Here is a 27609-nt window from a genome sequence, read left to right as displayed (position 1 = left end):
CTAGAGATGAATTGTACCGATAATACAACTTTTCAAGCGATATTTACAATGGTCTAACTATAAACATTAATGTCAAGATATGTTTGTGTTTACATAAGCTTGTAATTATTCTACTGGTTGAGACAATCTCTTCTTGCTGAAATATTACAACATAATGATGAGAAGCTCTTGTTGTGGCAGGCTTACATGCTCAAATTGACAAATGAAGAGAACAAAGCATCTTACCAGTGTGGGATTAATTTTTGCATGATGATAACTATTGAGAATTGCTTAGTTTTACTTTTACTAACATGAATTTCATAAACACCAACTTGGTTACTCTTCAAACAAAACAAAATTTTGAATATTCAACATAATTTTTCAGGTTGGAAAAAAAGTGTTTTTAATTGTTTTTTGACAATGGTATTTCCTTAGGTTGGGACAAGCATATATTGGTGCATATGATATATTATATATTCTATATCGCATAAAGATTGCTCAAACCAGAACTACTATAGTGGTTAATAATTCTAGTTTTTGATTTGAGAAAAAAACAAACATTTTCTCGATAAAAAAAGTTATTTTCTTAGCTTTTCCGAAGCTATTGCTAGACATTCGTCTTGAGACTTAAATGTTTTTCTACATCTCTGCCAGTCATCGGTGAAATACCCGGTCTGGGTTTTGCCAGTTTGAGTACTTTTTGAAGAGAGCTAATTAAATGCTTTCTAGAAAGAAGGCTGTGAAATTATTTATTCTCATTGCACTGCACAAAACTAGGGGCATCCACTTCCTATTGACTAGACATTCACCTATGTAATAAAAAATGCATTTGGGGATCAGAAGACATAAGCTAATGCTTCCTTTTAACAGGATGGCGCCACAGGGACTTAACTACTGTATATTGCCAGTATTAAAGCCACCACTGTTGATGGTTTAAATATAAAAATTTGCAATAGTTCTTTTTTTTTCAAATGGAAAAAATATATTTTTCTTTAATTTAGAATTTTTGACATGCATTTTGATAGTTCACAAAAAAGAATGGACAGGGGCCATGCTCATTATGAGGGATTGCTGCAAAGGTAATGACTCACTGCAATCATTTGTACATTATTTTCACATGATTGTTCATGAGAAGAAATTGATGCAAAGTGAGTAACTCAATAAAATTGGTTGGGTTTCCTTTGTCAGAAAACATTTTACGAGTTAGCATAGTAAAACAGAAATGATTTATAAAAAGGATAGGATTGGAGTGCATGAATTCTGAACATCTCTATATACGGATAATTGTATATATCTATGTTTCACCTGAATATGTTTTTGTTTTGCAAAGTGCCTTGAGGATACATTGCTTTTGATTGCCACCGTACAATTTTAACTTGAAATTAAAATTGACAACAGTTTTAATTCCAAATTATTTTGTTTTGCATCGGTATTTAATGTTTGGAAAATAATCATTAAGAAAATAACAATGTCTGTCAGGACATTTTAGTGTGAAAATGATGACAATCGGGTCTGTTGGTTTAATTACCGTAGATGAAATATAACCACAATTAAACCGTCAAAGAAAAAACAAAGGGAAGCAACTTCATTTTTTTTTAAGTTTATCTTATTATTCATATTAATATTTTATATGTTTTGGCCTATTTACATTAACAATGCTTAACACCTCATCTTCTTAACTTAAGCCAATGTTCCTTCTCTGGTTTGCTGAGCCACGTACGCAGCATTGTGAACATCTTTTTCTTTGATTTATGTGACAATAAGTCACTGCCAAATGTTGCGCCCTCCATATGTCAAAACAGCAGCATGTCTTTTAAAAAGAACCATTATAAATGATTATCCATATCATTTGGATGAGACGCAGCTCATTCCAGTTTTGGCTTTGCTTAAATCTTTTCTGGCTCATCATCATAAAACCTTTAGGAAAACCTACTTTTTGAGGTAATAGGTTTATGACCATTTAACTGAACTCTCTTAATCCATGTAAATCTTTAAAAGGATGCTTTTATAATTTCCTAATTGAACTGCTGTATATTTAAAGAATTTGAGGGTAAAAGTACTGGCTACAATGAGCTCTGATTATTTAAATGTAATTACAAGAGCCCAGTATACACAAAACAAGCATTTCATAATTGTTTTTTTTTTTTTTTTTACTTCAATTACTGAGAGGAGAAACAGAGATGCAGAAATTGATCCCACATATCCAACAGAAAAAAGGATATTAGAGATTTTAATCACTTAATGTCGTGGGCATCTACAGTTCATACAAAAATCTGGAAGTACATCGCTTTTCTTGTATTTAGAGGTCAGGGAACATTCAGTATCCTTGTTGTCTTCCACTAAGTATACATAAGAAAATATTATTAAATCAAGGAAACTGTAATTTGCACAGTTTGTCTTTCTATCTTAGGATGCTCTTCAGTATCAAGAAAAAGACCTTTCTTAAGCTCACATGACATAACTCATATATCCAGGGATCAAAGTAAATCCAGAAGAAGAGCAAATATGTCCAAAAATTAATAGTATCCATGTAATAACAATGCAAAAATATATCACCACTATAATCTCACTCTAAATAAAATAATAAAAAAATGAATCAAAACTTTAATTTTGAGTACTTTGTTTCAGAAAAAAAAAAATCATGAAGAGAAACAGTTATTTTTACCAAATCTACTGGTGTCACAGTTTTTTTCATACCCCTGCATCTAATACTTTTAATTTTGGCAACACAACAATATTTACTCTGCTTCTATAGCATTTCCTGATCAATCCAGGCCGAGGCTTTTGATTCTTTTGAATGTCAACATATACTGAGGACATCATTTGGTTCCTAAGTTTCGTTCCTTTTCTTTTCCGATTTTCTTCAGTAGATTTCTCGGCAGTGTTTTGTTCCTTTTTTTGTGTGTGTTAAATAAAAATTAAATTAATGAAAAGTAAGAAAGAATGATTGCTTTTGTAACAAAACAAATTCATAAAATTAGGCAAGCAGAGACTTCTCATAAAAGCACTAAATGCAAAAGGATTTATTATCATACGAAACACCCATATTTGCCAACTTAAGCTAAATTATGAGTCTAAAATGATAATAAATCAAGAGATGTTTGGGAGCTGTGCCACAAGAGTCGGCTCTCTTAAAAGTGTCAAACTTCCCATTACCACTGAGCACTGTCTCACTGCAGTAACGTAACGATAGTACGCACCGGAAACCGCATTGTGTAGGAGAAGAGGGTGACACAAAGAGAGTGAGAGAGCATGTGAGGCAAGTGACGTATGAACAAAGTGTAAGCATCATCCTGTTTTCTTTCTCTTTTTTACCCTTACTCTTCTCAAGGCTGCGTTCAAACAGGTGCCAGCCAGCTGAGATTGAAGCTCAGAATGGACTACTGGGAGGTGGAGCCTTGGGGCGCCACAGGGTGACATGGGGAGATTCATTACTCTAGAGCAAATGTGTTACTTTTTTATTGCTTAGTCTGTATCCATTACAATGTTTCACTTCACTTTTTTGTTAAATTATGTTACCCATCTTGTGGTGTTTGCTTCTGACAAGGTCGATCTTAGTCTGATCTGACCAAAGACAACTTGCTCTCAGTAAACTCTTCATGTTTATGTTTTTGAAAGTCAGACAAAAAAGGCTTTTTTCTGGCATTCCCCCCAAGAAACATTTAGCATGTAGAGAGCATCTCCTGGCTATAATGGAGAACCTGATCCAAAAATGCAACTCCTTACTGCTTTCCATTAACACTAAGCTTTGGAGGTTCTTTTTCTTACCTTCCTCACCATCCTGTTCTCTGTTGAGGTGGCAAGATAAATATGTGTTGTCGTCCAGCCTACTAGCCAATGGGGGAATGAAAAGGGCCTGTGAGTCATGTTATATTTATACCTCGGGAAATAAGAAAGTCATGAATACCTAATTTAATTGTATTTAAATTATGTTCAACTCTAAAAAGTAGTTTCCCCACTGAATAAGATTATGCTCCTGCAATAGATTTGTTAATTTATTTTAGGCCGTTTTACACAGCTTTACCAGATCTACCACATATCTATCCACCATTTGTGTAATCTCAGCTACATTTGGAAATAAAATTTCAGATTTGCTCTACTAGGGAATACAAGTCCAACTTTTGATATTAGAGAAAGAAAATGACGTAAAACAAATTGTGAGAAGTACAACAGTTTGGAAAAAGAGACTGGTTTTGACAGTGCATTTGTTCAAAACTTGTACTGTTCTGCTCTGTGTGTGTCCAGAGACCTTCAAGTATGCTGCTGATCCTCACTTTAGCTGACTGGATCCCAGCAGGAGTCTCTCCCTCTTTCTTTAAATTGCTCGGAAGAGTTGCCAGAGGTTATAGAGTGGAACTCCTGGGTGGCGGGATGCCGGAAGAATGGTGGCACCCCATGTGGCACAATGACGGGAGAAATAGAGTCGCTAGTCAAGCAAGGAATGCTTCCCTTCATGCATATCAGACCACTAAAATAGAAGCCGGACAAGTATGAAAATCACTTGGCTTCTGGTTGATTGTTGTATTCCATGACACAGGGAGGAACCACACAGAGCTAGCAAGATTTAAAAAATGGAAGGTGTTGTGCTATCCAGAGAGATTGAGGGAACGCTACAGAAAAGGCAACAGACCGATAGAGAAGAAGAGCACCACTTTAGTATGTGAACAATTAGTTTCACTTGGTAGGAATTTGTTCTTTTCATTTAGCTACAGCAAGTACAATCATGAGAAAATTTTAAATTATGCATTAAAGAGCCACTCACTTCTTTTGAAGTTCTGGAGTTTGTCACTTTCTTCTGCGGGACGAACACACTACGTACAGATAGCTGTAAATGCAACCATAAAAAGTCATACAAATGCAGACTTATAAAGAAACCACAGAGACAGTAGTGGGGTAATGCACTGCCATGCAAAAGAATTAATTTGATTTACTGTAGTTTTGTGTGATATACCAATTGATGAATAGTTGTGAATTAAAAAATAATAATAATTTATGCTTTTAAAAATATTTTTGAAATTAAAAATCCAAAACTCATAGTGTGCATTTCTCTTGTTGTTCCCATTGTTTTGCTTCATAGAATCCTCTTTCCTTGTAAGCAAAAGCTGAAAGTCTTTTGGCATTTGTCTCTGCCAGATAAGCACAACTATCTGAAGACTAAATTGTTTGCCCATTCTTCTTTGTAAAATAGCTAAGTCAGACTGGAAATCATCTAACAGATATGTCTTATCACAGTTTCATAATTTGATTTGGGTCTTGGTTCTGACTGGGCCATTTGAACACATGAATATTGTTTACTCCAAACCATTATAATCTAGCAATGACTATATGTTAAAAATGTTTTTATGTACAAAATACAAAAATCATAGCATAGCAGACTATATGTTTGGTCAGTAGGAAAGTTAGGTTTATCTGCAAGGAAAGAGGGTTCTTTGTTCTAACAATGGGAAGTGTTTAAGTTTATGTGATCTAACGCTTAAAATCCAAACGAAATACCTAAATTTGCAGCTCTAAATTGACAAAGTGTATAAAATGTTCAAAGATATAAATACTTTTGTAAGCCACAGTATTTTAGATTATGGAGAACAACAGGAAAATTTCCAGTGCCACAATTTGACAGCTCAATCAATTAACAATTATAAAGAGGAAACCCAAGCATGACAGGCATATTCCCCTTAACAGTATTACCTGCCTATCAACAGGGATTATTGCTAATGATGTCCTTGTGCTTCACACTTATGGAGTTGTGGATAATAGTATCAACTGCCTGTAAATGCTAAGCCATGAACGCCTAATGATGTTTTTCACTCCAACAACGTGTTGAAATGAATTGATTTAGACTACAGCTCACATTCATCTGCTGTATGAAACTGCTGCATATTGAAGTCGCAAGCTTTATTTAAACAGCGCGTGGAAGAGTAGTCCTTTAATGGTTTGACACTGAATGCCCTTGACGTCCCTCCCACACCATCCTCGGCGTTATCGGCTGTGTTCCAAGACCAACCTCAAGACAGTCTCCTCAGGACTGTCGCCTTAATAGGAAAGCTTTCCTCCTCTTCCTGTGTCTAGCCATCCATCCTCGGCTGTCTTTACGTCTACCTCTTCTCCCTTCTCTCTTTCACTCCCTCTCTCCAATAATTCGTCATCTTGCCATCTCTGCCAACGTTAAGGTATGACGGTCTCTGCACCTCAGCTTGCTCTCAGGAGAAAAAGACAGCATCGAAGTGAACAGCGTGCTTGTGCACGCATTTCTCTATCTCTCAGGAAGGAGTGAAGCTGGCAAGAGTACATAAATGTAAGGGCTAGGCAGTGTTTGTCCCTTGTAGAATGAGAGCGTGAGCAGATTAGGCAGGAGACAGCACGTATACAAACTTATCATTAAATACCAAGCTGTTACAGAGAGGCAGGCCAGCTGATTGTCAGAGTGAAGTGTGAGGTGATGACAAGTCCTTGTCAGAGAGACGCAGAGAGACGCAGGTCAAAGCTGCAGATCCCCATCCCCAGCTGTCTGGAAGTTTATTTTCCACAGAGTTTGAACCCTGCTTGTGTTGTCACAATCATTTAAGCACCAGCACTTTGGGAGGCTCATCACTTTGCAGGTATCTGTGGGGTTTTTTGTCCGCAATCAGCCGCCAGCCTATAATCAGTATGCTGTAATAAAACAAGATAAGCACAACTTGCCTTATGTTTGCTTTGCCTCATTAGATGCAATCAAGTACAGTCCAGCTAAAAATTGCAGCTCATACTTTTTTTTTTAAACTCACAACTGTGCAAAAATTCTGCACTTTTTTTTTTTTATTTCCTGGCCATAAGCACTTTTCCCAAAACGCCTAAAGTCACAGAGGCCCTGAGGGAGGCTGTAGCCTAAAGGAGACGAGAGCTCATGACTTAAGGGTGTGCAAGCTAACGGATAAGAGGAAACAGAGAAGAACAGAAAACACATAGGACAACTTTATCTTATGACTAAGAAGATGGATCTCATGTGCCACTCTTCTGCTGCTGCTCTGGTTATATTGAGGAGCTTATCTGTAATTAAAAAATAAAACACCAGAAGAAATTTGAATGAAGAAATGACACAAATTGTTCTGTATCAATAAGTGGTGCGGTAAGCATAGAATCGGTGTGAATCATATTCTCTGGCCTCCACACACAGCAGCACTCAAATTAATGATCACCAGTGGGAGATCTCAAGTGATGTGTTAGATAGCTCTCTCCTCCACAAATGAGGGTTAGCTGTAAATTGTGAAGGGAAGATGTGCATTTGCCCAGCAACTTTACTGAGATATGCCCAGGAAAGTATTCCCGGAAGGATTCGAGCTGTCTAGAGACTCCTGATGGGACATCTTCATACTAATGGCATTTTCATAACTTGGATAAGGGATAACTTAACTTAGGGAGACCATGTGTCTCCATGTGCCTCTCTTGAGTGTACATCGATTAGGCATAACATTATGACCACGAAGAGGTCAAGTGAATAATTCTATTTACCTCCTAATCACAGCACCTGTTAGTGGTTCGGATATATTAGACAGGAAATGGAGGCGGTTTTGTGTAGAAAGTGAATATTAAAAACAGGAAAAATGGGCAAACATATGGATTTTAACAAGTTTTACCGGTGACATTTTCACTGTAGATCATAGTCAACTGGATCAGAGCATCTCTTCATCTGCAGCTTATGTTGGGTGTTCTCAGTCTGCAGCAGTCAGTTTCTGTTAAAAGAGACAAAAGAAAAGGACATTTGGTGAACCAGCGACAGAGTCACCCCTGCATGTGTGGTCTGTTTTAACAGAGTTAAAAAAAAAGTTAATGTTGCCTCTGAGAGAGGTGTAAGACTACATGAAACTGACCGTGTTCTGTAGCCATTGGGCAGGAAGGGAGATTCACAACTGGACTTCTTGCACAGGTGGCATTCAATAACGGCACAAGGCTGGAATTCACTGATCTCATCAGAGCAACTTATACTTTCACAAATGTTAGTGGAAACAGTCATACTGCACATGTGCTTGATTTTTTTAGAAATGATTAGAAAAACCAACTCAGTGATTTGAATGGAGGAAATGAGGTAACACTTTCAGAAGCACAGCCCATGTTGTGTGCAGGAATAGGACAGTATTCCTCGAACTATGTTTTAGTGAACCTTTGCGATGATGATTTTCTCACTGGTAACAAGCAAACCAAAATCAGCACAAACTATCCCTTCATTTTCAACTGAAAGTCATTATCACATTTATCAATAATAAAAGCATTTTCCCTCCAAAGTGGAATCTGCTGTCTGTGTTTTTGCTGCACAGTCAATCAGAAGATATCCTTGGATGAGTCACTCTGTTTTACAGCAGGTTATAAAGTCAAAGTATGATAACAGGGGTTTAATCTTGTAAATGTTACTTTCTTTTTATAGGTGAGTTTATTTCCATAAGCTGCAAACATTTTCAGCTAATACAAAAGCTCTGGCAGCAGTGGTTTAGTAGAAGGCCAAATCTAGATAATGTTGCTTATTTCTAAATTTGTCTGCATTCTGTCTATGTTCCATACTCACATATGTGCTTTGATCCGGCAAAATTCAGAATAATAGCAATCAGACTAATTTAAATCTTTCTGCTCTGCTGTAATCTTCAAATTTGGAAAAGCCCAAATGTTGACAAGCCATCATTTATAAGCCTGTTTTTGAATCTGTTTTAAGAACTTTCATATGAGCTTCATATCTCAGCATATTATGTAAATACTTTGAAGATGGCAGCTGTTCTGCAAAACAGATATTATTTACATGACAAATCATTACTTAGCCAAATGAAAACACTGTTTTTTCTCCAGCATACACACTTACCTCAGGTGCTGTATCCTTTTCTCTCATCTCTGACGATGACAAACTGTAATTCTATTCCTCTGAGGCTAAAACAAGATAATAAAAAAATTGATGAATGAAGCAGTCCTAGCGTAGACTGAGGTAATATATATTTCATAAATGGTGGACCTTGACAAAAAAGAAAACAAAAACAAAACTAGATGCTGTTCTTTTTCCACACCGTCCATGAAGAATGATCTGTTTTCTTTTAGAATTAGCAGAGAGAACAATTTTCAGATGCATGGATTACAGTAACAGGCATTCAGTGTGTTGGCCCCCACAGCATGGAATCAGTTGCAGTCTGAACTTAAGATGTCGGAAATGATTTCACTGGACTTATTTCGAGCAGTTCTTAAAGATAGGCAACAAGATTCTATGAAACAGTGTCATTGTTTTTAAATTGTTTTTATTGTTTTATACTTGTGCATATGTATTAATTGTTTCTATCTTGTAACCAGGTTGCTATGCATTGCAAATTTTTTTGCCCAGGTCCCTCTTGAAAATGAGATCTAGATCTCAACGGGGTTTACCTGATTAAATAAAGGAACAGTATGGAGAAACTGGCCAAAAACTTCAGATACTGAAATAACTTGTTTGAACATAAAATCAAAATGGTTTGGGCATGGTACAATAAAGTTGAAATAGTTTTCTAAAGAAGGGAATTAGAACATTTTTATTCTAACAATACGAGTCATTGGAAAGTTATTGTATAGTTATGTTTTTTGGTTACATGATACATGATCAAAAACACATGATCATGTATGGTTATTAGTCGTTACAGCCAAATCTTCTATAGAAATAAACATATTTTTTAAATTTTGTTTTGATTTCACGTTCCATGTCAAGATGGTTTTCAATGTGAAGAATTTAGAAAAAAAATTACTTTTGGTTGTCATTTCAGGTCTTTTTATAAAATGTGAGAACTTTGTTTTAGAAAATTGTGTTTTTTGCTAAGGTGGACTTTAACAAAATGAGATAAAGTTAGCAGTAAAGAAAAGAAATTCAAAAATAATTTATCTTCTACAACTTTGATCAAAGTGCAAAACCTCCTATTTACAAAGTTTCCTGATTGGTGGATTTTGTTTAGATAATGAGGCTGCTCATATTCAGTCTGTCTGTAAGATAATGCTGTCTTTTGTAGTCCCAAGATAACTATTTTTCCTGTATAATAATATTCTCTGTAGACAATGCTTTGGACTTCTTCTTTTTGTCTGTGTTACTGCAGGAAAAGTTCTGCATCAGCACAGGGGCTTCCAGCTAATCATCTGAGTATGACAGAGAGCATACTATCACAAACCAGAGAAATGTATGAATATGCCAGGGGTAGATTCTTCCACAGTCATATTTCTGTCTTTACAAGCACCTTTCTGCTGAAATTTAAAGCCAAACTTGGATTTATTGACGTAAAGAGAAAAAAGAAATCTCAGTAATAAGTCACCACATGTGGCCTCATGCTCATTTGTTGCAGACAAAGGAGAGGGGATATGGCAGATAAAGACCATAACAGAAGAGTAAGCAGTGATCCTCTGTGGCTCAGTGTGCTCTCCGTGCTTAACCCAGAGCTTTCTTCCCCATGGTAAACATAAGCTCATTAAATTTATCAAGACTGTAATAAGAAGACCTCCAACAACAATAGGACAGCTTTGTTTGTCAGCTGATTTGAAGCAATAGCGGACAACCCAACTTCACTTAGAGGGAATTCAGTGGCTCGACCTTATTGTACTTTATCAATTAATCTCCTTTTGAAGCCTCACATACTTCTACAGCATGAACAACACTCTAGTGAGCGACAGTGTAGGGCTGTCTCAGTATAAAACAAAGGTCTGAGAAGAAAAGAGATTGGTTTTGGTGTTTCTCTGATCACATCTGTAGTGTGGCAGCAGGAGCAGCAAATAAAAAGTAGACTTGTTTTTGGCTCCTACACTTGTGTTGTTTCTGCACTCCCAGTTACTGTGGTAGCAAATGGTCTGTGAATAGAAGGGGAAGTTCTGCTTTTCTGACCCAGTTTTTCTTTCCAGTTGTTCAGTATTGTTGACATTCATGAAGGAAATCGGGCAATTAAGCACAAAAAATATATGTTTGTAAGGATATTTTAGTGGCATTTTGCACAGAATATTTTCAAACATTTGAGATGTCTGTTGCCATCAAAAGTCATACACAATACTTGAATAGACACCAATATTGAAGGTCTCATTGAATAATGATGGGCATGTTCTTGTATGCAGACACCAACACACACACACACGCCCACACACCATCATAAGGATGCAGACAAATAAAAATAAATGTCCCGGGGTCTTTGACTCTGAAGTTTCTCAAACATCTGTTTAACATAAATTAGCATTTGGAAAATAAATGTAATGTTTCGCGCTGTGGTAAAGAGATGCAATGAATAAAGCATGAGGAAATGCAAAAGAGCACAACTCGTTGCTCTGCCCCGATCCCCTTTTCCTCCCTTATCTGGTCCACTCTGCAGGAAAATGCTTGGACATATACAACACGGTTCCTGTTCCCATCCAAGATGGCCTCTCTCAGTCAGCCCTATAGAGTACTTGAATTCACATGGAAAAGTTTTTTGTTCCTGCCAACTTGAAATTTCCAGTGCAATGCAAATCTGTATCCAGCAGGCATTTGTAAAAGTGTACTGTGTCTATGCTAAGCTCTTCACAGATCCCCTCCTAAGGCTGCGACTGCATTTTCAAAAGGCTTTCAAATATTCAATGGATGGGGAAAGGGCAGCTCTTAGTGTCCGAGAAGGAGTAAACCACCAGCATGGAGCACTGTTCAGGACTTTTGTTTTCTTAAAGTAATCACAGAGAGTTTATGTGCTTTCATGAGGACATTCACATTCTGTAGTGTGAGCAAAAAAGTAATAAACTCATGACTTTTATATAATTTTCAAGGCAATTTCAACAAGCTTTCAGATGGTAATGGACAGGAAGACAGACTGGCTAATGTGCCTCATTCATGCCATCATTTTTCTGTAGGTGTGCTGTAGTGCTGCTTACCGTACAACCTAATCATTCAAAGATGTTTCCTGTAATTCTCATCCATCACATGGTTTCCAATTACAGTTTGCTGTTTTCATATCATGTGCTTCTGACTTTGAGCACTTCCACCCAAAGGGACACTCGGATTTGAAGTATTACCTTTCAACAACACCTGAAACAAGACTTTCCACCTCAGATTGTTCTGGAGTCCAACAAGTAAAGTTCAAAACTGTTTTTTCCAAATCCATAGCAAATACAAGAAATACTCCATCTTGTATTTCTTAACTAATCGCCTAATTAGTTAAGCGAGATTATATAAGCGAGAACTTTAAACTTTAGTTTACATACACAAGAGGTGGCACTGCTGTTAGAGGTTGTTCAAACTGTAACTTGTGACAACAAATTTTTATTAAAGAGATGCGTATTTGTGAGTGTTTAAATCGGAAATAATTTTTTTAAAGTTTTCTGTAAGTAGCATTTATGAAATGAAAAGTAGTTTTTCAAAAATCTGGGAAAAAACTCACTTTGTCAAAGGAGAATCCACAAATAACAGTAAATTCATAAATTAGTTTGGAAAGGAACCTTGTGAAACATGCAACATGAATAGCAGCAGATTTTCCATTAAGTTGAATAGAAAAGTAAGTACAGCCTTGGCCTGTGAAGCAGTTCTTATTAACCAATTTCCATAATTTTTGTCCTTCGTAGACATTTCTGAGATTTTTGATGACTCTTCCACATTCAGTGAAGCTCAAAATATTTAAGCTGCTCTTACATGTTCTGCGTGATTTTAAAACTCAACACAACATGAATGTGATTTGTAATTAAAATCAGTTGGGCTTTTACAAGGCCATCTAAAATCCATATTTTTCATTCTGAATCTGAGGATGTGCCCTGAACTTTATTCACACTGAAAAGATACAATTTTATTTCTTCCAATATTTGCACAGCTATGCATCAGAAAGGATATGGGTTTCTTGTCCTGACAAGATCTTTGGCATAAACACTCCTGTTGTGATTGAAGTAATACTTAGAATTATCTTATATTGTGTTTCAAACAGTCTAGTGTTTGCCTTTGTTCACTGAGGATCTAGTCTTGCTTTAATGTCCTTTGTGGACACAAAAAATATTCTGAAGCACATCCTTGGTTTATGAATTATGTGTATACTCTTTAATACAAAAGTGCCTCTTAACACTAAAGACAGGTAATAATTCATATGCTGTGCATCAATAACTGTGTTCTTTAAACAAACTGGTTCCACATATCTTTACATGTTCATAACTTTTCAGAAATTAAGAATGTGTAGAACCTTATTTTAAATGTCCAACATACTGTATGTCTGGTTTATGGAAATGACGTATAATTAGAAAATGCCATCTGATTTCATAAAATTTCATAAACGCTTCCTATTTTACTAGCATTTAATGTTTTATGTATGATTATTTTGTAAATATTTCTGTCTACAATACTTTTTTCTCATTATCATTATTTTTGGCTAAATTCTAAAAGAAAGTGACGATACAATCATACAGTTTAAAATGTCAAACTTTCAGTCAGCATGTTAACACTGGGGGGATGTGTAAAGCAAAAAGTAAAGTTAATGTTTATAGAAAGAGAAAGACATTGCTTTGGTTTAATAAAATCGCGATTTCAAAGAGAATTTAGACAAAAAAAAAAAAACAGTCTGAACAATTGGAGCAAAGATGTAATCTTTGTAGTGTTGGAGAAGCTTTTGTGGTGGCTTGTAGGGGCCTGAGTGTGATAATGCAGATAGCTCCTCTTCGCTGAGAGACTGCATTATCAAAAGATGGGAAAAAAGAAACTAAGCATTACACTGTGGGAAAAAGAATCTGGATATTCTGGAGAGCATCAGATATGAGATAAGGATTCCATGCTGATATGAACCTGTTGTGGATTCTGACGACCCATTTAGAATTAAAAAGCAAATATTAAAAAGAGGACACATCATGTTGTGAAAAATAATTGCATTGTTCAGCATTTGCAACACGCTTCAGATTATCTCCCTGCTTTGGGTTGTAAATGTTTTCTAAAGCATGCACCATGAATGTGTAATTTCAGAAGATGAGAAGAGCTGGGGTTTCCTGTCCAACATTTTCTTTTTAAAGGTTTTGTTGGCTCTAGTGGCCTTTCTGGCCTTTGGAAAGTAGTCCAACAGGAAAGAGGGTAATGAGAGAGGGGGAAGACATGTGGCAAATGTCTCCAGGTCGGGAATTGAACCTTTGACCACCGCCAAGAGGACTAAGGCCTCAATATGTGGCCGTGCCCCGCCCCTGCGCCACCACAGCACCCACCTGTCCAACATTTTCATATTGATTTGGATACATAGATTCTATAAACCACAAACATAATTGTGATCTTAATTATTTATTTGCCCTTTCACAGATTTATTATTGTCTGGAGTGATTTGTAAACAACATACTAAACTGATAGTAGCAAAAAATTTCAGTTGCCACAGTTTGATGGCTAATTATGTAGATTTGATGCAGTTTGTGATATATGGGCACATACTGTACATCTGCACTGCATCTGAAAATACATTTTCAGTTCAAGTTAAATTTATCATCATTTATTTAGCACATGACTTTTAAATGATCACATTGCAGAATTATATATAACAGCACTTCAATTCTCACCACCTTCACACCCTTACTTTCCTTGGTAATTAGGATTCAATTGCAAACATGTCACTAATTATGCTATGCTGATGATAACCAAGTGTAATGTTTACTCTAGTTGTAAATCAGTGAGTTTTCATTCACATCTGAGTCATACAGTGCCTTAAAAAATGAGTTATATCACTTGAACTTTATGAGGAGAGGGATTTCATGTTACAACTGCAAGTTTATTTGATCAAATTCATATAATTAAATTTTTTCTCATTCTTCTTACTGAAACAGCGTTTTATCCATCCTTTTTTTTGGTTGAGGCACTGCTTCTTACGACAATTTCTTCCTCTGGTTTTGGCTGTTGTGTACCTGGATGAATTTTTGATCTTACTTTTTTAGTTTTGGACAGTTGTGGCAACAAGGTTGTTTTTACAACTGGGAGCACATGATTAGCATCTTAAAGGCTCAGATAACACCTGTACTATGACCCCAGATTTCTGAGGAGTTTCAAAGCACAGTTAATGGAAGCATAGCAGATCCAACGGAGCAGATAGAAGGAGGATGTTCAAACCATTTCTTCCATCTGTCCTAATGGGCAACGATCTTATCCCCCGACTCCAGTCTCTCTCTACCTAGCTTTCTAATCATACAGGACAGAGATTTAGTGGTAAAAACAAATGTGATGGATCAGCAGTGCTTGACAACAAGTGTTGGTGACATTCAGTACATGCTATTTTGAAGTATTGTCCCTGCTGCTCTGATATTTGAGTTGTCAGCATGTAATGATACTCATGGGACTGTCTTCAGTCAGAATTCTCTTCAGGATTGTTGCAACATTTAATTTCCCTTTGAATAAGTAAAGGTTTTTTTTATATTGAATTGAGTTTGAATAAGGACTCATTTGAGTTCTGGCTGTATGTCATGCTGACAGTAAACTTCAAACTCTCAGGTCTTTTGAAGTCTCTAACAGGTTTTCCCCCCCACATCAACTGCTAATCAGTGCTGTGTAGTACTACAGTTTGTTAACACATAGCATGTGGCTTGTAGGCCCAAAACTTCAATTTCAGTTTCATCTGTCCAGATTGTATACTGTTTGTTGTGTCTTCCAAATGGCTTTTTTCAAACTGCAAACCAAACTTCTATTGACTTTCCTTCAATCAAAACTTTCTTGTTGATATTGTACTTTTTAAAGGCCAAATTTGTAGAGTTCACAACTAAAATTATTGACAGATTCTCCCAACAACAAATTTTATCTGTGCAGCACCTCCCAAGTCACCATGTGAGTTCTTTTCTGCTTTTGTGATTTATGTTCTCCATGCCCAGTGGGTTCAGGTGGACGACCATCACTTTGTCACTTTTGTCCTGTTCTTTGCATTTTTTTTAGCTATTTGAACAAAGTTTGGAATAATTTCTTATTCCAAACCGGCTTCAGAATCGGCTTCAGAATTCTGCACAAAGTTGATATTCATGATGTTGTTTGGTCAGTAATGCTCTCTATCTGACAAATTACTAATAAATTGTATCAGATTAAATAAATGCCGGAACTTTATGCACTTCAAAATTTCTTGATTTATAAATAATATTTATGAAGAAAAGTGATGACCCTATATATATATACATATACTTGATGGCATTGGTCTGTCACAAAATAAAAAAAATAAGTGTAATTTGTTTTGGTTGTAATGTAACAAATGTGAAAAGTTCAAGTGGTATGAATACTGTTTACAGTTGGTTAACATCAGCATAAACAGATAATTAGTGATGTGGTCTGCCTCTTTTGGAAGACCATATGGACTAAAAACCAATCTTTTCACTCCCCTCTGCCTTGGCTTTTGTGCTCTTCCTTTTTCTGACACTTACTCACTTTTCTCCACCCTGATTAGCATGGAAATGTGATGATGTAACGTGACATATGGTGCAAGAGCAGAATTCATGGGATGGGGGTTTAATGTGCATACTTTGAACCAGCAACTACATTTGGTGGTTCATGCAAACCTGCAAGGAAGTTTGTCTTCACATCAGCTCATGCATGAAAGCTCTGTGTGCTCACCACACACCTCCTCATGCCGCATAGACATGTACGTATGTGTATTATCAGTGCTGTACACAAACTCAAATCAGCGTCCCTTACAGACTAGATTAAGCAATCTATCTTCATTACTCTTAATTAGAAAGACACCTTTAGGCATTGATTATGTGCGTCAGGCAGTTGTATTCCCTGGTCGGAAAAGAAAACACAGCTGAAATTTAGTAACTGAATGTTTCTTTGGACATTACATGTTTTCCCACCTATGTCATGATTGATAATATTCTCTCTTTGCAAACTGAGTTACTAAGAGTAAACGTATTGCTTTTTTCCCCAACTTTCTCATCGTTTCTGATTTAGATTATCTTCCCTCTCTGTCTTTTCTATTTCTGTGCTTTGATCTTGGTGATCACCTGGTCCTTTCCCGTTCTTATCCAGCACCAAGCTAAAGTGCTGAAGACGAGATTGGACTTCAATAGAATTTCCATGGCAACAGATTTTCAATTTAACCTCCCTGATCATGTTAGTCTGACAGTTCATCCAGAGAGAAGTGACTGATGTGCTGCAAACTTTGATCCTGATCCGGCTGATCTTTCAATCAGCATGAAATGATATTTTATCAGCTGACCTCCATTTTATCATTAAGCTTAGATTTTTGCTGCTTCAGTCCCTAAGGCAGCACCTTATTTTAGAGATATTATCTGAAGGCATGTAGAAAAGTCAAGCTGACTGACATTTTAGGGTTGTGGTTATAGGGGTGTTTTATGAGTTTTATGAACTAACACAGCCAAAGCCAGAGTATTAGTGTCCATTGAAATCAACCATTTTTTTGCCTTTTGTTTGTGGTTATTTCACCCCCTTAAAGGAAACCCATTCCTTCTCTACTGCTCTGGCAATATAGTTTTCCAGCTTTGATAAATCCTAAATCAAATAATTCCATAGTGTAATTTTCTTATTTTCTTGGATTGAGAAGTATCAGTCGGTGTTATAGCCATTATTAAATTTCCTGGTTCCTTGCAGACCATCTCCTATGCTCTATGCAGATAATTGTATCTTCTGAGAAACACCATGAGATCTACACTGCTGTACATGGATCACAAAGAGATTCTTACTTACTAAGCCTCAGCAGTTGTAAAAAATTATTTTTCTAACAGGTTAAATATATCCAGAATGGATATCTATAGATCACAAGTAGAGTTTTTATCAGATCTCAGTTAAATGTTGCCATTTCACTCATAAAACACGCTGATCGTCATATCACAAATAATGATGTAAGGTCTTAACGTTAAATGGTATTTTTGGATCAAGATCATTCATTGAGTGCAGTTTACATGGCAAATCATGAAGAAAGATCTCACCTAAGCCTTCTGACCCACCTAACTATCTCTAATATGTCACAGCTTTGGAAGAAATACAGTCTTATTAGAATCAGACTTTTCTTTAAACATTGACTTTATAACACAGTATTTTTATCAAATGTCAAGGAAGCAGAACTACTGTGCTTAAAGTGAGTAATTAGCTGGATTGAACATGAAACAAGTACTCAGATTTCTTACTGCAGTAGCTCTGGTTTACTTTGCCCTCTGTCCCCTTCTGTCTGACATTTGCAGATCTCTACATTTTGCTAGTTTACTACAAAGAAGCTATTAAAAAATCAGCTACAAATGATTGAAAACATTCAGTCAAGATTTCTAATATCAACTGAATGAATCTGAATTGCTACTCGAGTGAAACAACATGAATGTGTGCAGTTTAGGGGTCTGTATAAGACGTTCTTTATTCAGCTATGAGAAATCAATAAACCTCTCCAGCACATCAGCTTTGCATACATCTAGTGACTGTCAGCGTGTGTGGGTGTGTGTGTGTGTGGATGTTTCACCCTATCCATAGAAACTCTTTTTATTTTTCAGACCAATGCGTTAGTGGCTTGATGTGTGTGTCATGAGTTTCATGACAACAAGGGGAGACAAGACTATGTCATTGTTCAAGAGTGGTGTCCTCCATCATGTGCACAAAACAATTTGACATCTTCATGCTGACACCATCCTATCTGATCTCACCACAAACTGTGAAATTATCACTTTTTATTGAAGTAACTCTGAAAAAACTTGAGTTTCAGGGTTTTAAACCATCAAAATCTCCATCTTATAGATTCTATCAAAAGTATTCATGCTCATTGAACATTTTCACATTTTGTCATTTTAAGAACATAAAGGAGTTTTTCAATATTACTCACCACGACTAAGAAGTTTGGGAAACGGTATAGAGTTCCCAAGCTTTTTTTTTTCTTTTTTTCAAATTTTGAAAGAATCACCTTTTTCTGTACTTAGTCACAGACCTGCTGTTGTGTCTGTACCATATTTGCAGATTTTTTGCTCCACCTCAGTTAAATTGAATTAAGATCTGCTTAAAATACTTTTCAAGTATTGCAACTGATTAAATTCTGTTTGTCTGGACTTTCACTGGACCATTCGAACATCTAAAACCAGGGAATCTCTGGTTCTATGTAATTCATTGTTTCACACTTTTCACACTTGTATTCAGTTGCATCCATCTTCTCATGAACTCTGACGAGCTTTCCTGTCCTTGCTAAAGAAAAACATTACCACGCCATCATGCTACCAGTGGGAATGTTTGTTCATTTGCTCTGTTAGTTTTCCACTGGTTTGTGAAGTGGCTAAAAGTTATCCTGTCAACAGATTTTACCCACCTAGGCTAATGATCTTTGCAGCTCCTCTAATCTTGAACCTCTTGGCTGCTTATCTGATTAATGGGCTCCTTGCTGAGGCCTCCCTGTGGAGCTTAACACGAACATGTTGGCAAAATAAGTTTGTGTTCAGAACTCCAGTTGTTTCTGGATGTTCCTATAGACTCTGAAACCTGAGGAAACTGAGCTTTTTATGTTGTCTTTTTCTTAGCATCTGGATGACAACACTTTGAATAGTTTTAGGTTACTTGGGTGTGCTCTATAAATAATGTTTGGTTGGTTGGTTGATTTTTTTTTCAAAATTTGTTTTTCCACTACAAATTCTGATGTAAACATTTCAAAACTATGAAGAATTTTTGATTATGGAGAAAGCAAAATCTGAAGAACATTTACAAATCCTGGTTTGACATTTATTTTACAAATATTGTTTTGTCAGCCATTCTTTTGCATGATATTTGCTTTTGTTTTGTAGTTTAGTCAAACACATCTTTACAAGAGTCTTAAACATGGATGTGTTTCAAAGTGTGTTACCACCTATTTACTTGTTTATACTTTTACTTTAATTAATTCTCAAGTTTCCTTGTCTTGTTCTGCCACTCATCGATTTCATCTTTCTACAGCAGAGCCACTGGATGGAGAGGAGTACCTGGACATTATAGGCATCATGAGAAACCAAGCAGGTCGTTATGAATGCAAAGCCAGCAACGATGTCGCCACACCTGATGTCAAATATGTCAACGTTGTTGTCAACTGTAAGTAGCAAGATGCTGCTGCACGTTTAATGCTTTCTGAATGCTCATGAATATTTTTTTTCCACATTTATTGTTGAATTTTATAGAGAATGAATGCAAAGTAAAGCTTAACAAGAACTAGAGATGTCTTCAAGGTTCTGAAACTCTCCTCTGTCGTTCCCAAAATTAAACCAGGTGGAAAAAAAGGAAGAGATGCCTTGCACTGATTGCCGCTATTACTTCTATGGCAGGTCTCACCCACCACATCATCATTTAAATAGACACTTCGAATTTCAAAAAGAGGATAATTACGTCCTTTCAGTGGTCCATATTATTACAGATTCCAGCTCTTCGGGGTTTGATAGACAGCTCATGAGGCCTCACTAAACTAATTACTCTTCAAGGATCTCAAAAATTCTCTTTGATCTGAACAAATCATATGTGGCTGTTTGCCCAAATCATACACACACCAGGTCTGAGTGCCAGGTAGGAGAACATTTCAGTGTATTTTAAGCTTTCTTTTGGAATTTAATCTTAAATGGAAGATGGGCATAAATCCATTTGGAAAGCTTTGCTGGCAATTGTTTATAAAGATATGTGTGCAATGAATACTAATATACTTGTTAAAATGGGATGTTTGGTCAGAGGCTCATTTTTTATGTCTAAACCTTAACAATCTACTTTGCTTTAGCTGATGTGTGGTACTAATGGGTTAAAACTTGATCTGAGCTTTAAAAAGAGGTCTGCTAAAAGAATCTCATAAAGTGCACTTGATCTTGTATCCACTTTTTATGATGGAAATGAGCTAAAAGGCTTTTTCTATAAGGAGGCAGTTTCTGACTCCATCACTGAGTTCTTAAAGAAATGCCTTTGATGTTGGTTAATATTCAGTAGAATAGCTTATTAGGAGTAATATGCTATTCTAAAATAATATACTATGTTAAAACCTAAAGTTTTAATAAAAAAACTTTAACTTAGTTGTGGCAAATTGTTCTTTCAGATAAAATGAAATACTACAGGCAAGTGAAATCATATGTGGAAAAGTTGATCTTCCAATGTGGTTTCTTGATCTGTGAATTTGCAGATCCTCCATCAATAAGGAAAACCCAGAGCTCAGAGCCTCCGGTGGGCCGCCTGGGAACCCTGCAGTGTGAGGCTGCCGCCGTGCCCACACCGGAGTTTGAATGGTACAGAGACGACAAAAGGTACAATTTACCTCACATCTAATTTTTCCCTTTCATGTTCATCAGCAGGATCTCAGACAGCCACCCATATGGAGCTGCATGTTCCTAATTATGCCTAAGAAAATATTACAGGGATGTGACAGACTTTGGAATTTGAAATGACAGAAGATAAAATTGTCCTCATAAACCCTGGGTGTTTTGTGCTTGTGTGATTTCTTTGACATTAAGTTCAAGATGGACAGAAATATTGACATTAATAAATTGGCAGTAATTTTACAAAACCAAATTGCATTGGAAACAATTCATCACAGATACTCCAAACAAATATTTTTTTCAATTTTATTACATTCTAAATACAGATTAGTATGAAAATGTGTTAAATAGATAAAACAAAACACACAAAACACAATAATGTTAACAGCCGTTTAGCATGTTGACATCTTCTGGTAGAAAGTTGTTTAGGAGGCTGGTGGTTCTGCTATTGGATATGGAATACCATTCATGGAGCCGTTCTGAAACTGCACCGGGAAAGAGGGTAGGAACAGTGACAGTTTCAGTTCATGTCACTACCTTCTGCAGGAATCTGTTGTCTGCAGCTGCAGTTCCTTCTTGAACAGCAGCATGTGAACACCCTAAACCACAGATTTGCAGAATGCTGTTTGGTGCTGATAGGGAGTGACATTTGTTTCAGTATCCTTAGAAAATGCACTTTCTGCTGGCACCGTTTCACAATCAAGTTGAAGTCAGAGATCTGTATTCTGAGGACATTTGTTGGTAGCTGTCTACTTTTTCAACTGGTGTTGCTGTTTCCAAATAGTGCAGGTTGTGTATAATGTGTATAATGTTTAAAGCCGTTTGCACCTTCAAATAACCAAAATGTAACTTTTTTGGTCAAAATGCAAAAAGAGTGATATGTGATATCACTCTGAACATACTATCCCCACTATCAAATACGGTGGTAGCAGCATCATGCTCTGGGGTTACTTCTCTTCAGCAAGGAAACATGGTCAAAGTTGAATGGAGCTACATACAGGGCAGTCTTGGAAGAAAACCTTATGGAGTCTACAGAAGACTCCAACAGCTGAACAACCAACCCAAACAAAAAGCCAGGGCTACAATGGAGTAGTAACTGTAAGGTGGTTTCACAAAGTATTAACTCAGGGGAACTGAATACTTTTGCATACCACAGTTTTCAGTTTTTTATTTGTAAAATATGTTTTGTATCATGTATAATCTTTTTTCCCACTTCACAATTGCATACCACTTTGTGTTGTTTTTTTCACAAACATTTCCAAAGAAACATATTTATGTTTGTGATTGTAATGCGACAAAATACAGAAAAATTCAAGTGGTATACTTTTGCAAGCCACTGTATAAGTAAATACATTTTCCTTCTGTGATCAATAAAGTATTTATCCATCAGTTCCATCTACATCTAAGGTCCAGTAATCTCTTCTGTCTTGGCACACTTCAACCCTTTACATCCATTATATGTGAAGTGTGTGTTCCTTTGTAGGCTCATTTTGCCTTAAAGTCTTGAAAAGTATTGTTTGTGACAGATATGTAATGGCTTTTTGCAACATAGAAGTGACCTGAACAAGAGGTCCCCAACTCCAGTCTTTAAGATCTACTATCCTGCTTCTATTAGGCCCCATCTACACAGAGATGGTTTTAGGTTCTCTCCGCAAAGTCTAGGCTGTTGATCCACATGGGTCGAGCATCTTGGGAGATGAGAAATTATCATTTTTGAAATCGGTTTCCAGTGGACAAATTTCAAAACGCTGGCTTTATGTTTCCATGTGGCCATTTGAGACGTAGCTTTTTTAAATGATGAAAATCAAAATGAAGCGCCGTCTCTCTCTATCTAACATGCACCCGACTCTCAAAAAACAAAAATGACATAATTCAGTGTTTTTTGTGTCGTTCTCTGGCGGTTTTACAGTGCCACCGATTGGCCTGGCATATCTCCTACATCATTTTCTGTGGAGCTGCAACTTGTGTGGACACACATTTTTGTAGAAATATTTCTTGTAAATTTACAAAAATATAGATGCATTCTACTGTCACTATACCTGAATCAATTGAATCAACTGTTGCTGGACCACTGCAGAGCTGAATGACATGCTAAGGAGGGGACTCGTGTGTGTTGACGCAGGGATGCAGATGAATGTTGCAGGTCAATAGCTCTCCAAGACTGGACATGGAGACCTAAACTGACTTCCCCAGAGTTAGAGAGAAAAAAATATGTTAGCTATTTACATGTGTTTAGCATACATAGTTACATTTATTTATCGTTAACAGTAAGTTACTTACTTGTACAATACTTAGTACCTTATTTAATAGTGCCTCCTATGTTGCAGTGTTTGTCTAAAATACTTGCTTTCACTGTTTTTTTGAGTTTCAGTAGCTTTTCTTGCATATTGTCCTGTGTTGACTTATCCTTAGCTTCCAGATATAGCAGAAACTTAATCACTTTACTGCCAGCTCTACACATTTTTTATGTCTCTTTGTCCATTGCTTATAATTGGATCTTTTCCTTTTCTTTCTCAAGTCTTAATAGACAATAGGACCGTAGTGGTCCCATTGTAATGTAGAATGAAATCATCATTGTAGTTCAATAATGACTAATCACCCACTTCAGCTCTCGCTTGGCTGTTAGTCTCTTAATTGAATGCTATTACTTGGAAAGGAGTGGATTTTTTTTGACATTCTTTATTGAAGAGACAAAGGACAGATCATCCGTCTTGTAGTAACCAATTGTTTCATGAAGTACTGCAACTAAAAATCTCTTCCCTCATAAATCAATGAAAACACAAATCAAGCTACTCACGTTCCGTGCCATATTCCAAATTGTGTTGCCAGCCAGATGTCCATTAGAAAACCATCAATTCAAGTCTCATGCATCTGTCTAAAAATACTGGAATACAATCGAAATGAAATGATGTTCAAAGGTAATGACATTCAAGTTGTTTCAATTCAGCACTTGACTCTCAACAACCTGAGACATTTTGTTCATTTGCAGTAAACTCATCTCCCGCCTCCTTGTGCTAGGAAAGCTTTGGCCTCTGTGGATAATAATAAAAAAGAGAAATCAATGATGTGTAATTTCTCTCATCCCCCTGCTACAGCAGGAAAAGTTTACCGAAGATAGCAAGGAAATATTAGAGCAGTCACAAGTGTTATCAGAGACTTGGTCTCCAAAGTAATAGGCCTATCACGTCTGAGCTTGAAAGGAAAGATTTATGGTCGCTGAAATATTTTTGCATTATCTGTTGTTTGCAACCTTCATCTATCTCAGTGGTTTTATCCCCTAGAGGATTCTGGCTCTGTGCCTCTTCATGGCAACTCAGCTCCCTCTCTGCCAGTGGAAAGTGTTATTCCTCTTTCTCCTTGGATGATGATCCTAATGCACCATAAAACTGCAATTTAGCCATGGTTGGCTTCCTAATTTTATACGTCTTCTGCAAGAACCAAAGTTAATGCTCTGTAGCATATTCTGTCTTCTTTACCTGATTCTAAAGGTAATGTCTTGCTCATGAGCTTGCACAGTTCATTGGTTTAACTTCACGAACACAAAGGTCACCTGTAAAATTGGCATTTCAATTGCCGTTTAATGATGCTGTCAAAATTTTGCTGAAGTTAAAAGTGATATATTTAAAAGTTGCCACTTTTCATTACAGTATTTGATTTCCTATATAGATATAAAAAATTTAACACAACCACAATGGATCATCTAAGTTGCAACCATGACAGCATTAAAGGGATGTTAAAACTGAGCATACACAGACACTTCTACTAAGGCACATCCAACTTTTATATTGTAAAGGAGCTCTTTCTAATTGACTTTCTGCGACTAATGCATTTGACAGTGAAAAAAACAACACATTTTCAAACATTTTCTACTGCTGGTCAATAATCACTTAAACTTAACAACTGCTGCTAAAATCACCTACAGAATACCACAGAACACAACATTTGCAATATACAGGTTTATCTCAAAAACCTTGAACATTGTGAAAGTTTTTTGTTACAAAAAATCAACATTTTTGTGTTTTGCATTATGTTATAATGTTATTTCTTCATCAGAAACCTGCATGCTTGTTTGAGAAATCCTTTAATCTCATGTGGCACTAATTCATCTGTGCAAAATAATTGGTGGAATCGAGCGCTGCCTTCGAGGAAAGAAGCTCCTCCTCAGAGCTGCAGCTTCCAAGCTTCTGAGCTTTCGCCTCACAGAGCACCAGCAGCTTTTAGCAAACACCTGGTAGAACTATACATACGCTGAGCTCATTATACAAGCTACTTCTCAAAGCAATGCTGGTAAAAACATTGTTAATGTATTAATAGAGGAGCGGTGTTGCAATGACTTCCGGACGACAGAGTTGTCAGAAAGAACTGATGTTAAATCGCAAAGTTAAATTTCTTTTTGACAAAAGTAAGTAAGTAAGTAAACTTTATTTCTATAGCGCTTTTCAAAAACCAGGGTCACAAAGTGCTGCACAAAGTGTAAAAAAAAATAAAATAATATTTTTATTATACTGCATAATATAACATTTTATTTGAAGGGGTGTTCATAAGACTGACATGGCACTGTCATAAATATGACATAACACCAGTTATGAACATGAAGAAGTCTTTATTAATGTTTATAACTGTAGTCATGGAGTGTCATTCTGTAAAGAATGACACTTTCAATGCAAAGTTGCTTTAAAAGTTGCATTAAAAGTCAATTAAATGTGTCAACTTCGAAGTGTTGTTTCACCCACCTCAGTTTGAAGAATAACGCAGCACTGGAAGTTTTCCTTTGGGACCTTTGTCATTAATATTCTGCAGATAAGGAATCAGGAGACGTTAACAAGGTTGAGTCTTGACAGCCCCGTTATCTTCCATCTGCCTGTCACGTTTGTTAAAGAAATGCCTATATGAGCCATTTATTTGAGCTGTGGGTCAACTTCCCACAGAGACTAGTCAACAGCTACTGTATATGTTCTTCACCAAGCCACCGTTTGCTTTAGGGCCTGAAGGGCTCGACAGCTGATTGACTTGGGACTAACAGTTTGCCAGTACTCTATTATCCGTTTGATAGAGTATTTAGTCATATGGAATATGGAGGTATGATATTTCCAAGCGGTTTTGTTCACTTTATTTCAAGCTGACCCCCTGTCCTTAACTTATTTTGTTTTTAATAATCAAATAATTCTGAGATGTTTTCACTTCACCAGAGTTGAAAATTTCATTTTCCACAAAAAAAGGCAGAAATAATTGAACAACCACATTATTAGAGAACACACAATTAGAGAAATGACCAATCTGGCTTCATCACTGTTTTCATTTTTGTGACACATTAAATGAAAAGTTAGCTTTTTGTAACGTGCAGAAAGCCTTTGTTCTTTTTTTTCTCATTTTCCTATTTTCCTCTGCCACTTTGACTTGGAACTATAACACATAAGACATGTGTGTGCTTTTCTCTTAGATTGTGTTTTAGTTTTGAAAAATATATTTTATCAGAAATAAAAAATAAAAAGTTCCCAGTCTTTTAGTTCTACTCTATTAGATCTTGTGTGTGTGAGTCTATAAACTGAATGAGCTTTTAACACAGGGTTATCACATTTCATTCAGAAAATAAAGGCATTTGCTATGTAATTATGCCCTTACAGGAAAAAAAAAATCACTTTAATAATAGCTAAATCAAAGCTTTTGTTCTTGTCAAGGTTTTTATTGTCAAGAACTTTTATTCTAAAAGTCACACCAGATGTCACCAAAAGTACTTTTCTGTAGATAAAGAATGGCAAAAAATTTAACCTTGAACTTAATAACAGCAGACCTTTCATACCCCAACCTGGTATTTAGAGCAGGTACGCACAGATACAGCTGTAATGTAAGATTATATTTGCTTGGTTTTCTTATAATTGCAGTTAATTGTTTCTCTTCAGCTCTTGTACTTTAAAACAGCTTTTGTTTCTGATTCAACAACAAATTGTTTGCGGAAACTGAGAAATTTTCATTGTGGCCCCGACAGATAATATATGCAAAACCAAAAGATGCCATTTTTTTGCAATGTTATGACATAATTGGAAGTTTTTAAAGCTGGCGAAGCAAACCCTCTTGATTTGGAACAAGCGGTTTGGCACAAGTATGTGAGCAAATGCTGGTGTGCAGAGGACTGAGCATAGAGGCTTAACTCAACTGTGCCTGTGTGCATCTCCACCTTCAGTCTGTCTCACACGAATTTGTGGACCCCCTCAGGCGATAAAGCCCAGCTCGTGCTCTAAAACAGAAATGAATCATGACTTCACAGCATCTCCCACAGCGCAACAATCTGAGAGCCCACAGCACATAAATAATTGGTTTACCTCAGAGGGCTGAGCATCATCTTAAATCAGCAGGCTGTGGGTGATAACTCATAGATACTTGATGCCATAATGATGATTTAATAATGTGATAAGGTCCAGAGCAAACTGTCATAAATGTGAGGGAATTTTCAATTAATTTTTGGTAGAATCTCTCCATTAACACAGAAACGTGCCT

The 27609-nt window shown here is 36.5% G+C and overlaps 1 protein-coding gene across 2 annotated transcripts in view; it reads left to right on the top strand.

Moving 5' to 3' along the window:
* Positions 1–27609, top strand: part of lsamp (limbic system associated membrane protein) — a 725983-nt gene that overhangs the window by 684637 nt on the left and 13737 nt on the right. For both annotated transcript variants that reach the window (XM_028045633.1, XM_028045631.1), the window contains 2 exons: positions 19787–19918; positions 20982–21102. In XM_028045633.1, the coding sequence (XP_027901434.1) occupies positions 19787–19918; positions 20982–21102 (253 nt within the window). The remainder of the gene's footprint in view (positions 1–19786; positions 19919–20981; positions 21103–27609) is intronic.

The sequence above is a fragment of the Xiphophorus couchianus genome, chromosome 18, assembly GCF_001444195.1.
Source record: "Xiphophorus couchianus chromosome 18, X_couchianus-1.0, whole genome shotgun sequence".
Taxonomy (NCBI): Eukaryota; Metazoa; Chordata; class Actinopteri; order Cyprinodontiformes; family Poeciliidae; genus Xiphophorus; species Xiphophorus couchianus.
Note: the sequence above shows the minus strand (reverse complement) of the source record. Positions and strands in the feature narration are given on the sequence as shown.